This window comes from Podarcis bocagei (assembly GCF_964188305.1).
Source record: "Podarcis bocagei genome assembly, chromosome: 12".
Lineage (NCBI taxonomy): Eukaryota > Metazoa > Chordata > Lepidosauria > Squamata > Lacertidae > Podarcis > Podarcis bocagei.
Genome location: NC_138137.1, coordinates 690,902 through 706,765, shown reverse-complemented (window position 1 = coordinate 706,765; position 15,864 = coordinate 690,902). Strand labels below are relative to the sequence as shown.

Genomic DNA, 15,864 nt, shown 5'->3' with positions numbered 1-15,864 from the left:
TTTGGATCCATTGCTCCGTGTCCGCTTCTCTGGAGCAGCAGAAAACAACCTTTCTCCCTCCTCTATGTGACATCCTTTTATATATTTGAACATGACTATCATATCACCCCTTAACCTCCTCTTCTTCAGGCTAAACATGCCCAGCTCCCTTAGCCGTTCCTCATAAGGCATCGTTTCCGGGCCTTTGACCATTTTGGTTGCCCTCCTCTGGACACGTTCCAGTTTGTCAGTGTCCTTCTTGAATTGTGGTGCCCAAAACTGGACACAGTACTCCAGGTGAGGTCTGACCAGAGCAGAATACAGTGGAACTATTACTTCCCTTGATCTAGATGCTATACTCCTATTGATGCAGCCCAGAATTGCATTGGCTTTTTTAGCTGCCGCGTCACACTGTTGGCTCATGTCAAGTTTGTGGTCAACCAAGACTCCTAGATCCTTTTCACATGTACTGCTCTCAAGCCAGGTGTCACCCATCTTGTATTTGTGCCTCTCATTTCCCCCCCCCCCCAAGTGCAATACTTTACATTTCTCCCTGTTAAAATCATCCTGTTTGTTTTTGCCCAGTTCTCTAATCTGTCAAGGTAGTTTTGAAGTGTGATCCTGTCCTCTGGGGTGTTAGCCGCCCCTCCCAGTTTGGTGTCATCTGCAAATTTGATCAGGATGCCCTTGAGTCCATCATCCAAGTCGTTGATAAAGATGTTGAATAAGACCAGGCCCAAGACAGAACCCTGTGGCACCCCACTAGTCACTCTTCTCCAGGATGAAGAGGAACCATTGATGAGCACCCTTTGGGTTCGGTCAGTCAGCCAGTTACAAATCCACTGAATGGTAGCATAGTCAAGACCGCATTTTACCAGCTTCTTTACAAGAATATCATGGGGCACCTTGTCAAATGTCTTGCTGAAATCAAGGTAGGCTACATCCACTGCATTCCCTTCATCTACCAGGCTTGTAATTCTGTCAAAAAACGAGATCAGGTTAGTCTGACATGACTTATTTTTCAGAAATCCATGCTGACTATTGGTGATCACAGCATTCCTTTCTAGGTGCTCACAGACTGTTTGCTTTATGATCTGCTCCAGAATCTTCCCTGGTATTGATGTCAGACTGACTGGGCGGTAATTATTTGGGTCCTCTCTTTTCCCCTTTTTGAAAATAGGGACAACATTTGCCCTCCTCCAGTCTGCCGGGACTTCGCCTGTTCTCCAGGAATTCTCAAAGATGACTGCCAGTGGTTCTGAGATCACATCTGCCAGTTCTTTTAATACTCTTGGATGCAGTTCATCTGGCCCTGGAGACTTGAATACATCTAAACTAGCCAAGTATTCTTGTACTATCTCCTTAGTTATTCTGGGCTGTGTTTCCTCTGCTGAATCATTTGCTCCAAATTCTTCAGGTCGGGCATTGTTTTCTTTATCGGAGAAGACTGAGGTAAAGAAGGCATTGAGGAGTTCAGCCCTTTCTGTTCAGCCCCCACTGTTTCTTTGTTCTTCCTTTTGCTACGAACATACCCATAAAAGCCTTTTTTGTTGCTTTTAACCTCTCTAGCAAGCCTGACTTCATTCTGTGCTTTAGCTTTTCTGACTTTGTGTCTACATGTGCTGGCTATTTGTTTGAATTCCTCTTTGGTGGTTTCCCCCCTTTTCCATTTTTTGTACACATCCTTTTTTAATCTTAACTCAGTTAAAAGTTCTTTAGATCAGTGTTTCCCAACCACTGTTCCGCGGCACACTAGTGTGCCGCGAGATGTTGCCTGGTGTGCCGCGAGATGTTGCTTGAAGGGAGGCGGGCGAGTCGGGCGGCGAGAGGCGGGGCGGCGGCGGCGAGGAGAGGCCGCCCAGCGCGGGGCTCTCGCCATCTGCCTGCCTGGCTGCCTGCGAGCTCGGCGGGCAGCGCCTCCATCCGCAGCGCCCGCCTCGCGGCTCTCATTCCCTGCTCCTGCCAAAGCTCACCCAGCCAAGCCGCGCTCTCCTTCCTGCCTCGCTTTGCTGCCTCCTCCCCCCCACCCCCAAAGCTTGGAGGTTCCCCGGCAAGGGGGAGGGAAAAAAATTGAAACTTACACTTTCGTGCGTCCCTCCCGGCGTGACGCTGCGCGCTGACGTCACGGGGCTGTAATGGTGGTGTGCCTCGAGATTTTTTTCATCAAACAAGTGTGCCTTTGCCCAAAAAAGGTTGGGAAACACTGCTTTAGATAGCCACCTTGGCTTCTTTAGGCACCTTCCATGTTTCCGTCTCATTGGTATTGCCTGAAGTTGTGCTTTCACTCTCTCCCTCTTAACAAACTCCCAGCCATCATGAACTCCCTTTCCTTTTAGTATTACTGTCCATGGGATCTCACCCAGCACTTCCCTAAGTTTTATGAAGTCGGCTTTCTTAAAGTCAAGAAATTGAGTCCTAGTATGCTTGGCTGCTCCTTTCCGCTGTATAGTAAACTTCAGAAGAGCATGATCACTCGCGCCTAATGATCCTTCCACTTCTACCCCACTAACCAGGTCATCAACATTGGTTAGGACCAGATCTAAAATGGCTGTTCCTCTTGTTGCTTCTCCCACTTTCTGGACAATGAAGTTGTCTGCAAGGCCAGTGAGGAATCTGTTTGACCTTATGCTCTTGGCTGAGTTTGACATCCAACAAATATCCGGGTAATTGAAGTCCCCCATTACTACTATCTCCCTTCCTTTTGCATGCTTGGCCATCTGTTCCAGGAAGGCATCATCTATGTCCTCCGTTTGGCTTGGGGATCTATAGTAAACTCCCACAATGAGGTCTCTGTTATTCTTCTCTCCCTTAATTTTGACCCAAATGCTCTCACATTGGCTTTGAGGTTCTAAATCTTGGATCTCTTCACAGGTATACACATCCCTGACATATAACGCCACTCCTCCTCAACAAGAGTCTGTTTCTCTGAAATAGATTGTATCCCTCCATTATTACATTCCAATCGTGGGACTTATCCCACCAGGTTTCAGTGATGCCTATTATGTCATATTTAGTTTGCTGTACCAAGAGCTCAAGCTCATCTTGTTTATTTCCCATGCTTTGTGCGTTAGTGTACAGGCATTGAAGTCCATTAATCATTCCCCTGTGTCTCTTATTTAAGGATTTTTTTCCTCCCACCACTAGGTCTGCGTGCTGTTTGCTCCATTTGGTCTATGACATTTGGATGATCATCTTCATCAATTGATAGACTCCTACCTTCAGGAGCACTGTCTCCCTCCCCCACATTAGTCAGTTTAAAGCCCTCCTGATGAGGTTTCTGAGATTTTTGGCAAAAACATTCCTCCCAACCATTGTGAGGTGCAGCCCATCGCTTGTCAGAAGTCCATCTTCAAGAAACTGCAGTCCGTGATCTAATAATCCGAACCGTTCCTGTTTACACCATTTGCGAAGCCAGCTGTTCACTTCCACTATTTTTCCCTCTCTCCCTGGGCCACGTCGTTCAACTGGGAGGACAGATGAGATGACAATTTGTGCATTTAATTGCTTCAATTTCCTGCCCAGAGCCTCGTAGTCTCTTTTGATCTTCTGGAGGCTATTACTTGGAGTGTCATTGGTTCCCACATGAACCAAGAGGAAGGGGTATTTGTCAGTGGGTTTTATGATTACTTGCAGTCGTTCAGTTACATCTTGGATCTTAGCCCCGGGGAGACAGCACACCTCCCGAGACATCTTGTCAGGCCCACAGATCACTGCTTCTGTTCCCCTCAGTAGGGAATCCCCTATCACCACTACACGCCTCCTCTTAGGTTTGGTCGGGGTTCTTCCATGAGCTGTCCGTTCCAAGGTCGCCTGCACATTCCCTGAGGACTGACTTTGCTTCTCGTCTTCATATACCTGATCAACTGTAATGAGGGAGAGATCCTCAAATGGAGTCTGTTCTTCGTCTTCCATGCTAGGGCAGAGGACTTCATAGTGATTGTGTATTTCTAAACAATCAGAGCGAACCCTGGGCCTCCTACTTCTTTGAGTCACGTTTCTCCATATATCTGGCACCTGTGTTGGTGAACTAGCTTCCTTCTCAGGGGTGTCCCCTGTCTCCTCCTTGGTGAAGACGGTGTTCTCTGTTGCTTCCAAGAAGAACTCCAGCTCTCTAATTCTTTGGAGCGTAGCTGCACGTTCCTCCAGTTGCTGGACTTTGTCTTCTAAGAGGGCAATCAACATACAATTTCTGCAGGTAAAGCTGCCTGCAACCTTTGGCAAGATGTCAAACATTGCGCAGGAACCACAGGTGACTGCAGCTGTTCCTTCACCCTCCATCTTGAAAACGTGTTGTTGGGGGTGGCTACAGTGGTCCTCCATCTTAAAAAGCGTGAAGACAGGACAAATACCCCCCCCCAAAAAAACCTAGGTCTCCCCCAACAAACATTTGAGACTAGCTCCCCTAAATCTAAAAGATGGATCAAACTCCGTGCGCCAGAGAGCAGCTAATCAGCCACAAAGAAACACACACACAAGAAAACCCTTTTGCTCCTCCGTCAGCTCCTGCCCTGCCAACAAACTATTTAGATTAGTTTGTTTTTATTGTTTTGTAAAATGAAGTTTCAATATTTTTAAAAGAGATACAGCTGCGTCCTCTGCCTCACAAAGTAAACATTTTAAAGGCTATGCTTGTTCAAATGTCATCAGAAGTCTTCCTGTTTCTGAAATCTTGATTACATTCAATCCTGATCTTGGTTTCTTATCAACAGCTACAGAGTTCTCGACTTCCATTCGTATTAACACATTTAATAAATTTTATTTTCCCTAAAGGAGTTCTATATCCTATAAATTCCCTGTGTGATAAGTTTATTTTTCCATTTGTTCCTTCATTTTTGCTGTTCTGATCATGTCCTATGCTGCATCTCTACTTCCGCTTTTTTGCTCTTTCTCTTCCTCTGTTCCCATGTAATTTCAGCTGTGTCACTCGCCATCTTTGTTTCTTTGAGTATAGATAAGGAGTAATCTGGCTTCCCCTCCATAGCTCCGGGCAATTTTCCAGTTTCTACTTCTCCTCCAACCCTTAAATCACTAACAATCTGGCATCCTCCCAGAGCTATGGCCGATCTTCAAAGCCCATAGTCCAAATTGCGATAAGTGGAAGTTCGGTGCTTTAAATCATTTCAATGTTCTCACACAGTTCTATTTTCATATTAACCCATAAATATAATCCCGTTGTCCTTTTTCTCCTCTTGCTTTTTATCAGTTTGTTGGCATTCAGGGGGAAGTTTGCAGAATCATTTATGTAGCAAACATGGTGTATATAAAGAAAGTGTAAAGGCTCCCCTCCCCCCTCATATACCATATTTTTCTATGAAAGAAATCTTTCCAGTTCAAAACGTTGCGACTCAGTAGCAGATTCACTTGGCAGTTTGTAATCTTGTCCCATCCATCCTGCACATGTCTGTAAATTAGAGCCAATTTCATCCTAATAAACAGAAGAGCCTCTGTATATTGATGGGTGCATCAGAGGATTACTGAAAGGCAAAGTGTCTCCTTTCATATAGGAGTGAAAGTCAGGTACAGTGGTACCTCTGGTTACATAGTTAATTTGTTTTGGGGGTCTGTTCTTAACCTGAAACTGTTCTTAACCTGAAGCACCACTTTAGCTAATGGGGCCTCCTGCTGCTGCCGCGCCGCCAGAACACGATTTCTGTTCTCATCCTGAAGTTCTTAACCTGAGGTACTATTTCTGGGTTAGCGGAGTCTGTAACCTGAAGTGTATGTAACCTGAAGCATCTGTAACCTGAGGTACCACTGTATCAAGACGATCTGCGAGTGAAGCTCACTCCCCCGCCCCGGGCCCTGGGGGGAGTTTGCAAGGACAATTATCCTCAAATCATCCTTGTTTATCATTTGCAAACAATCTCCGCTAATGTGGGAGTGGCAGCCATTAAGGCAGATCAGCACCAGATGTTGATTATGTACAATATGTTTGGTGCTACAGGTTAAAATTATTGCATTCCAGAGTCCAAATAACCTTTTGTGAGATTTTGCAGAAATGAGCAAACTTCATCATATAGCATTTGAATGCAGAAAAGTGTTTTAACATACACTAGTATCTTGTTCTGATATGATTCCCCCATCCTCAAAATTGTCCATCCCAAAGAGGGAGGAAGAGCAGGTTGTGCTCTTGCTTCACGATCCACTTCATTCATCATGAAACAGAAAGGGTGACATATTGAAAGAGAATTTTATTACAAACTCCCTCACAGTGCCACCCCACCCCTGGAGCAAGGTCTGGGCCAAGAAGAGGAACAAACTGGACAAGACAACATTATGGGATTTAAAATTGGCACAACTTTATTCATTCCAGATGTAGGTTGGATTTGGCTTAGGCATTGTGTGTATGCCCCTCACAGCCCCTGACTCAGCAGGACTGGCCAGGATTCAAATAAACCAATAGCGGGAAAGCCCGCCAATCTCCAGCAGCCAGCCTGGGAATTTCCCACGGCCGGCCGCCTAGCCCTGATGTTGCTTCCAAGGGTGAGGGGCCCAGCATGAAGGGTCGCAATAGCTGCCCACTCTGTTTCTGGGTAAGCAGACATTCTTCAGAGGAATGTGAGATAACATGTTTTAAATAAATATATTCACCTTTTTCCATGGGAGGAGAAGAATCAGGACAAAATCATTCACAATATCTCCCTTAGGATGATCTGCTGGTTGAATAATGTCTGAACAGGCTTCAGGAAATGTCAGAAAAATTGCCCTTCCCATGGAATAATGAAAGCTGAATCCTAGGCATGGTGGCACACCATCTGGTCTCCGACTCACTCAGCTGCTGTCACAGCAATCAAATTGTTGCATGGACATGCATGGAGAGGCCTGACAAATGCACTTAGCTGGCAGGCTGGGTTTGCTATCCTGCATAGTTATGTCTCCTTGAGCTTTGTACAGAACTGTAGCCAGTGGGCACAATTCTGCAACTGTGTTCAATATCCATGTGTGCTTGTTTACCTAGCTATCATACTACCAACTTTACTCTATGCTTGTGCAAGATGGACCACTTATAAGCACCATCGCCAACTCCTTGAAAGATTCCATCAACAGTGTCTCCAAAAAATTTAACATATTACTTTGGAAGACAAGCGAACTAATGTCAGTGTACTGGAAGAAACAAAGATTGCTAGTGTTGAAGCAATTCAACTTTGTTGGACTGATCATGTGATTATCATCTTCCAAAGCAACTACTCTATTCCAAACTTAAATACTGGTGAAATACTGGTGGACAAGAAAAGAGGTTTAAAACTCTCTCAAGGCAAATCTTTAAAAATGTAGTATAACCATTGATAACTGGGAAACATTGGCCTGTGTCAAGGTGGTGTTCCCTCTTCACAGTAACACTCCAGTACACTCAGCGTGATATTTACAGTCTTTATTACATATATACTTAAAGAATAGTTACAGCATCATGCATCTGAACCTGTCGAGTCAGATTTGGGGAGTGGCTTCTTTCAATTCTGGCGCAAACAAAGTAGGTGTGGAAACCTCACAAGACGTCTTTGATCTTTACGTTTCATTTCCCTCCTTGCCTGTGCTGATGTGAATGCTCCCCCCCCCTTTCTGAGTCTGAACTTCCTTCTCTCGGCTCTGGTGGGTTATAGGGCTCTTCATCATCTCTGACCCCCTGCTCCACCTGAATACTCTTGCCCCCTGTTCTGTTTCATGCATCATTTCCCTGTCTTCCTCTCCTGACAGTTCCTGCTCAGAACCCTCGCCTGATGAAGCAGCGTGTTCTGGCTCTTCCCTGACAGCCTGCGAGTGCTCCAGTTGGAGAACAGCCTTTACCCAAGGTGTCATGGACTTTGAAGAACAAACTCAGGAAGAAAGGGAGACATGAGCTAAGAGGAAGGCAGTTTCGCAAATCCTCACCGTGATCAACTCCCACCCAGAAATCTATGTCTCCATTGTGGAAGGATGTGTGGATCCAGAATTGGCCTCCATAGTTACCTACGGATACACCATTAAGACTATGTTCATGGAAGACAATCTTACTCAGCTATGAGTGATTGCCAAAGAAGAAGACGAGTGCATTTCCTTACATCTTTCACTCCCTCAATATTAACTACCAGCATTGAACCTCTGAATTATGTATTAGATTTTGAGTGGGGTGAACTGCTAAATAGTTTGGCCATTTCACAGGTGGCACAAGGGAGTTGCCACTGGGGATATCTAAGAAAACTTGGATGTTGTGTGTAGGGGCTTCAGACCCCTGTTTTCAAATCTATTAGTTTGTATAAGCTACACATTTCTTGTGTTTCTGTTTCTGAAAGAATTTTAATTCTGCTTAGCATCTGTTAGACTGACACTTGACTAGGGCTAAAAATATACAAGGGTTTACAGCATCACAAACAAAACCTCACTGCATGTAGCTATTGAGATGGTACCCTTGATTGATTGAGGGCTGGGGGGAAGTTGCCATGCAATCACAGTCACAAAGGGATATCCCGTTCATCACCACTATGCAGAATCTAGTTACATATGATCACAGCTTTCTGTCTCTCATGGAGTTTCAATGCTTTGTATGCTTGATAAGAATAACCTTTATAACAAAATCTATGTACACCCAGACACTACATATATCTGCTTTCCCTGTTCTCCCTCTTTTGTCTATTCATGGTTCCCTGACATCCACAGGGGTGCCCACTTTGTATTCCCCATGTGGCAGTGGGCGAGGGAGCTGGCCAGCCCAGGCACTGGTGTGCCCACGTCAGTAGACGTTGCCTGTGCCATAGCCTGGCCTGTTCCCAGAGAGAACTTTCTCTGGGCAGCCCAGGATGCTAGACAGCAGCAAGGAGGGTCAGGAGGATTTTCATTGCACCACTCTCCCTATGATGTGCTCATCACTGCTCTACATGGAAGTTAACTTCTGGGAAGAAAACATATGTTAATGGTGCTGTGAACTTTTTGCCTTCCTCATACACCTTAATAAATGTGTTAAAAAAACACACTAGAGTTAATGGGTTTGGGGGAGACGTTCAGAGAGGTATAAACACAATTTACTCTGAACAGCAAGGAAAACTGATTATAAATAATGATATAACAGAAAATTGTAAAATAATGAAGGGAATGAGGCAGGGATGCCCACTGTCCCCATTACTATTTATACTGGCTTTGGAAACCCTGACAAGGAAAATAAGAACAGAGGGTATAAGGGTAGGAAATAAATCTTTTAAACTAAAAGCATTTGCGGATGATCTTATAATAGCAACAGAAAGTCCAAAGGAAAGTTTGCCAACTCCAGACTATGGCATCAGGTGACAGGTTTCAAACTCAACAAAAATAAAACCAACTTGTTGGTGAAAAATATGGTAGAACAAGATAAAAATGAGCTACAAAGAATTACTGGTATGACAATAAGTAAAAAAGTCAAATATTTAGGAGTATGGATTACAGTGAAAAATATTAACTTATTTAAAGACATACTGGCCACATGATCTGGAAGCTGTACACTGGCTCCCTTGGCCAATAAAGCGAGATGAGTGCCGCAACCCCAGAGTCGGCCACGACTGGACCTAATGGTCAGGGGTCCCTTTCCCTTTTTTTACCTAATGACATAAATAAATAAAAAGAAATCTGGAGATCTGGGGCAGAATGAATCTATCATTCTGGGGGAGGATCTCTATGATAAAAATGAACGTGCTACCAATGATGTTGTTTTTGTTTCAATCAGTTCCAGTGATCAGTGGGGCGGGTCCGTTCAAAGATTGGCAAAGAGACATTTCAAAGTTTATTTGGTGGGGGGGACGGACCTAGAATTAAACAGAAATTACTAGCAGAAATTAAAGATAGGGGTGGCTTCTCACTACCAGATCTAATACTACATTACGAGGCATCCTGCCTCTGCTGGATCAGGGAATGGATACTTTTACAAAACACAGATATGCTAGACTTAGAGGGTTTCAACAACAGATTCGGTTGGCACACGTACTTATGGTACAAAAAAGCCAAAGTACACAGAGGGTTCCTGAATCATGCGTTGTTATTATTATTATACATGGTATGGAATAAATATAAGAATTTGCTAGAACAAAAAAGGCCCTGGTGGCTATCACCGCTTGAGGCAATTTCAGTAAAGAAAATGAACATGAGCAAAGACTGGGCAACTTATAAAGGACTTCTTAAGGAAGAGGACCAGTTAAAATGGAGGGGGTAAGAAACTGTTTAACTCACTGGTTACAATATCACCAGTTGAATGATATATTCAAAGCAGATTTTTTAAAAAGACTTCCCCACTAAGTTATCGAGATTTGAGGAGTTAATACCAAGTAAGGGGGAACTACTTTCCAAAATGTATAGGATCTTGCTAGATTGGTCGGTGAAAGACGAAGAAGTAAAATCAGTGATGATTCAATGGGCCAAAGATTTTGGGTATAACATTCAAAGGTCAGCCTGGGAAAAACTCTGGAGAGAGGACTTAAATTTTACTGCGTGTTACACTTTGAAATAAAACTACATGAAGATGCTCTATTGCTGGTACTTGACACCCAGTAAGCTAGCGAAAATGTACAGAACCAGCTCCAACTTGTGTTGGAAATGAAAAGAAATAGAAGGAACTATGTATCATATGTGGTGAAAACACAAAAAGATAAAGGATTTTTGGGAAATGATCTACAACAAGCTAAAAAAAATGTTTAAATTAAACTTTCCCAAATAACCAGAAGCCTTTCACCTTGGGATCATAGGTGTAGAGTTACCAAAAGACTTAAGGAGATTATTCATGTACGCAACCGCAGTAGTGAAAATGTTGTTAGCCCAAGGTTGGAAAGGACAAAACCGACAAAATTGAAATGGCATACAAAATTATTTAAGTACACTGAAATGGCAAGATTAACAGGGAAAGTTAGATTAAAAATTCAATAGAGAATGGGATAAATATAGACAATATGTAAAAGATCACTGTAAGCATGTAAAATCTTTGGCGGACTTTGAATGACTTCTGCAATGTGAAATAACTCTTAGAAGCATTGGATAATTGTAAAATAGATGCTGTTCAATACGCAGTTGATATAGTTACACAGAGAACCCAGGTTGGGGAGGAGGGAAGCCTCAATATGGGAAAACCTTATTTTCTTTCTTTCTTTCTTTCTTTCTTTCTTTCTTTCTTTCTTTCTTTCTTTCTTTTTCTTCTCTCCCCCCCCCCCCAAGTATACTACTAATGGAGAGCTATAACTGTGATTCACTGTATAAAATCAATAAAGATCAAATATTAAAAAATAAAATAAATGCATTAAATTGCCAATGCTTTCATTGCGGGTAGGAGAGGCACCAGGCAGGATTAATAGTCTACTGGGGATCTTGCACAATGGCTGATGATCAGATCCCCACACAATGCCATGTCAAACTCTGGTAAGATGTAACCAAGAGCAGTTGTCACCCATTTTTAACCCACACCTGCCTCTATTGCTTCTGAACTATATTACCCCTGTTACCAGAATTTATGGAAAGGTGGGGGGGGGGGTTGCCACTCCAGTGGACATCATACACACACACACCATGACTATCAAAATCAACAAATCACTCCTGCAGATGTCCCCACAAAGCACTTCATCACAAAGTCCCCTCCCCATCTCTATTCAAAGGGCCTCCGCTACACATTATCAAATGTAACAATTGATAAATGATCAGATGTAACTGATAAATGTATCTATGTGATGGCTCAATGGGAAAACTTTACAAAGTCATATAAAATTGCTCCAGTATAGGATTTTCGATGTTCCAACTTTGTTCTGTTCAGGAAAGAAACGGCTATGAAGGGGGGAGCCTGGGACGTGGGCAGGGTCAGCCATAATCCCTGAAGCCTGAGACCACATACTCAGCAGCTCCTTTCCTAGATGTTAATTGCTGGCATCCTGGCCCCAGAATGTCAGACAAGTGACCATCTCAAAGACAATAGTGAACCCAGCCAAAATGGGTTGGGAACTCAGTCAGAACAAAAGAGCGTACTTAACATGACCGGGAGAACAGGAGCATGTACATACCTTTTGTTTTACTTAATGGGCGTGAGGTGGAGGTCAAGGAAAAGATGGGGGCAAACCTGTTGCTCAGGTTTCTGCTGGAAACCCCTTCCAGATTGTGACATAACTATGATGTATTTGTGATATATGCATGATGCTTCACCTAGGGGATTGTGGGTAAAAGGGGGGAACTTATAAAAGAAGGAGACATCCTTTCCATGTGGTGGGTGGGAGTCCTGTTGCAGTCTTTTGAATAAAGATTAGACCTACTGGCTGCTGTTTTGCTCCTCTATTCTTGGCTGGTGTCTTTGTTTGGCAATCCAAGTGAGCCCAGGGATTTTCCTATAACACCCCTAACAATACCCCTCTCTCCATGTGGTGTGGAACTCAAGAGTCTGTGCCTAAATTTCAAGCTGCAAATGGCTAAGGAGTAAGTGGACTATTAACAGGTCCACTAACAGATAATCTAAAGTTATCTCATCTGCAGCTTTACCTGAACAATCTTGTTTGCAAATTAACCAGCTTCAAGACTATTCATTCATAATAGCTAGTAAAGAGAAGGCAAGAAGAAGCATGACTCTGAAATCCAATTTACAAATTAAAATATAATTTGCATTTTGGGTTAAGTGTTATCTTACTTGAGGCCAACAGAAGATTCTCCCATTTCTCTGCTTTATCTGGAGCTTATGCTAAATATGCCTGCTGTGTTTTCATTGTTGATAACAAATAAAGAGTGGGGCAACTGCGCTCTGCAAATGAAAATACACTTTGCAATTAGATGCTTTTCCTTACAGATCAGACTCTTGTCCTACAGGATATATGCCAATGTGATGCCAAAGAAAGACAAGGGGGGAAACAAAAACACATTTCAACTGACCTGTTTTTCATTTTCATCCTCCAGCTTCAGCCTGTCCTCTATGCAGTTCCTGGCCTGAAGGAATGCCTTTCTTTGTGCCCTCTCTGTCAAAATCCTCACAAAGACCCCATACAAATTTACACTGACAAAAAGGATAGCATTGGCCACAAGCTGTAAGAGAAAAGAAGGGGACAAAAGAGATATATTATAATTCAGACACTCTCACATATCACGATCAATCACCATTCTGACTAAAATCCAGTTTATTTTCACAATATTATTTTGCAGTAGATCTGTCTTGCTGCTGGGTCAGATCACTGCTCCATCCAGTTCACTCTTGTCTTCCTCGACTGACGGCACTTTGTCAGGTTCCCAGGAGTTTCCCCAGCCATTGCTAGCCCTTTTTACTGGAGATTCCAGTGATTGCATGTGGGCAGTGGCAGAGCATGCTTTAACCGTACCCAAGGTGCAGGGGGCAAAAGGAGCCCACCATGTGCCAGCCCAGCTCCTGCCACTGAAGGGACACCACACACCAGCCCCAAGCTGATCCCAGTGTCACGAAATGGCTTGGGGGCTGGGGTTGTGTGAGGAGGCTGAGATCAGAAGGCGCATGGAATCCTTCTCGCACCACTCCCCCAGGCCACTTGGAGAGTCTGGGATCTGCGTTTTTACATTGTGCATTTTTCATTGTGTCATCCCTCCCCCGTCGTTGCCACCAAGAATCTATCAGGCTGCAACTTAACTGACTGCGGATGAAGTGGTTTGGCACACACATTGGGTGAGCATTCTAATTTCTGGGCTTACTGAAAATGACATCAGAGTGAACCTGGCAGTGGAGATTCCTATGACTTACATCAGATAGGGGGATCACCACCTCTAGGAGCATTGAGATCCAAGCCCCCCTTTTGGGCAAATGGACAGAAGCAACTCCACCATGGATCCCTTTAACAGGATACCCTATTTCTGGAGGGGAAAGTGAGAGTACAACCCCCCTCCAACCAACGCTAAGGTTACCCAATGCCTAAACTGCCAAAGTTGTGACAATTGCTACAAGGTAGGCAAAACGCCCAGCTCATAGCCAATTTGCCTGATAGGCAAATTCCTACCCGGCCCCAAAAATATGGTGACCACCGCAGCCATAGGAAGGTCAATTCAATGAGTAAATGCAAAATTACAGGAGTGGGTGGGTGGGTTGATCCAGCGAAGAAGAGCTGGGTGTCGAAGGCTGGCGTGGGCTGCTTTAAATCCCCTGGGAGCAGATTTGAGGGAAGCCTGATTATTTCCTCTAGCCCCCCCCCCCAACCTTTGTGCCAGCCTGACATTGGCCAATTTGGCAGGCTGCACAGAGCAGGATTTCAAGCCAGGAGCGCAAGCCAAAGCTCACACTCTGGCAGGGATCAGACCCTGCCACACAGCTCTACATCATTGGGAGGGGGGCACTGTCTGTCCCGCAAACCAGCCGCACCCCTAAAAGGGGGTAAGCAGACCTCTAGAGACAGATAAGCAGAGAAATGTAGTAGAGTGGACGCCACAACTGTATGTGTGTCTGCAAATAACAAAAATATTTTCTAAAAAGATACACCTCAAAGAAGCTGACATCAAAGGGAATTTTCCCCCACATGGCTTTCAAATCTGAATAAAGAGCTTTAACAAGAAACCTGTATTATACCTCATATTTTATCATAATTAAAATCCAAATCCAAAGTGGATTTTTATGTGGGGAGCAGATAGGCACTTCACTTCTCAACTGCATTGCTTTTTCTATTCCTTTCAAGACATGCTCTATAGAGAGTTTATAATCTCCTCTGGCTTTATCCCAGTTAGCATAATGAGCTAATTCCTTCAGATGCATTACCTGAGGAGTGCAGCATAAGGAGCTATTTGCTATTGCAGGCTATAATTAGAGTGCATTATACTCTGGAAAATGTTATTTTGAAATACATAAATAAATTCCAGAATATGAGACTAAAATTAGTTCTGGTTTCTAAACAACCTCCCAGTCCTGCACTTGGATATGATGCAGCTGCTGAAGCAGCACATTAATAAGAATATTGGGCTCTTGGGGTCAATGCAAGGAGATTTTACCAGGACAGCCGTGGCAGGATTTGCACGGCAGCAAAGAGATTTCAGCAGAGGGGACACAGCTTACTTCTGAACCCAAAAACAGAACTGGACAGAAGCCGTGTCCAAGAACTTTTGCTGTACTGTAGTTAAAATATGATACCTCACAATAAAGAGAAAGATAGGACTAGGTTCAGTTATTTCTAAACACAGCCTGAATGACAGTATCATTTTCAATTAAATCTAATTGCAGTCTGCTTAAGGCATGTATAAGCTACTCCCTTCCATTTGGGGCCAGATGGAGCTCATGAGAACCAGAACAGAAACATGCAAGTTGACACCCGGGCACTAGTTGGGTGCCCATGGGGTGGCCGCGGTCTGGGTTCGAGGATGAGGCAGCCCTCATCTACAGGGACTCCAGACTGGGACCAATCCTCTCATGAGTTAATTGGGCCATGGAAGGGCAATGATAATATGATACTGTGATTCAAGGAAGGGATGCAATGCTAACATCACCCATTCTGAGGAGAGGACTGGGGGGAGTGCAAGTTTCCAAAGTTTCACTATGACCAAAGCATTTAGGTTCACAGCCGTTTCGTTTTCCTATTCTGTGGTGAGGCAAGACATGGTTTGGGCCGTGCCTTGCCTGCACAGAGCTCGGATGTTGCTTCAGCAAGAAATAACCTGAAACCTGAAATAATGGGGCAGGGTTTCTGTTGAGGAAGGTGATTAGCTGTGGGAGGAGCTTATCAGAGGTAGCAGGGCAGCAGTTGAAGAAGGAGCAAAAAGGGTTTTCTTTTGTGTGTGTGTGTGTGTGTGTGTGTGTTTCTTTGTGGCTGATTAGCTGTTCTCCCTGTGCAAAGGTCAGAGGGGGGCAGGGTTTCTGTTGAGGAAGGTGATTAGCTGTGGGAGGCACGTCTGGCGGCGTGCGCAGTTTGATCCATCTTTTAGATTTAGGGGAGCTAGTCTCAAACGTTTGTTGGGGGAGACCTAGGTTTTTTTGGGGGGGGTTAT

At 44.1% G+C, this 15,864-nt stretch overlaps 1 protein-coding gene across 3 annotated transcripts in view; it reads right to left on the bottom strand.

The window, feature by feature from the left end:
• ADCY1 (adenylate cyclase 1) overlaps positions 1-15,864 on the bottom strand; it is a 329,819-nt gene that overhangs the window by 222,884 nt on the left and 91,071 nt on the right. For all 3 annotated transcript variants that reach the window (XR_014001150.1, XR_014001151.1, XM_081165108.1), the window contains exon 2: positions 12,811-12,960. Coding sequence is in view for 1 of the 3 variants with exons in the window: in XM_081165108.1 (XP_081021234.1) it covers positions 12,811-12,960 (150 nt within the window). In the remaining 2 variants the exon portion in view is untranslated. The remainder of the gene's footprint in view (positions 1-12,810; positions 12,961-15,864) is intronic.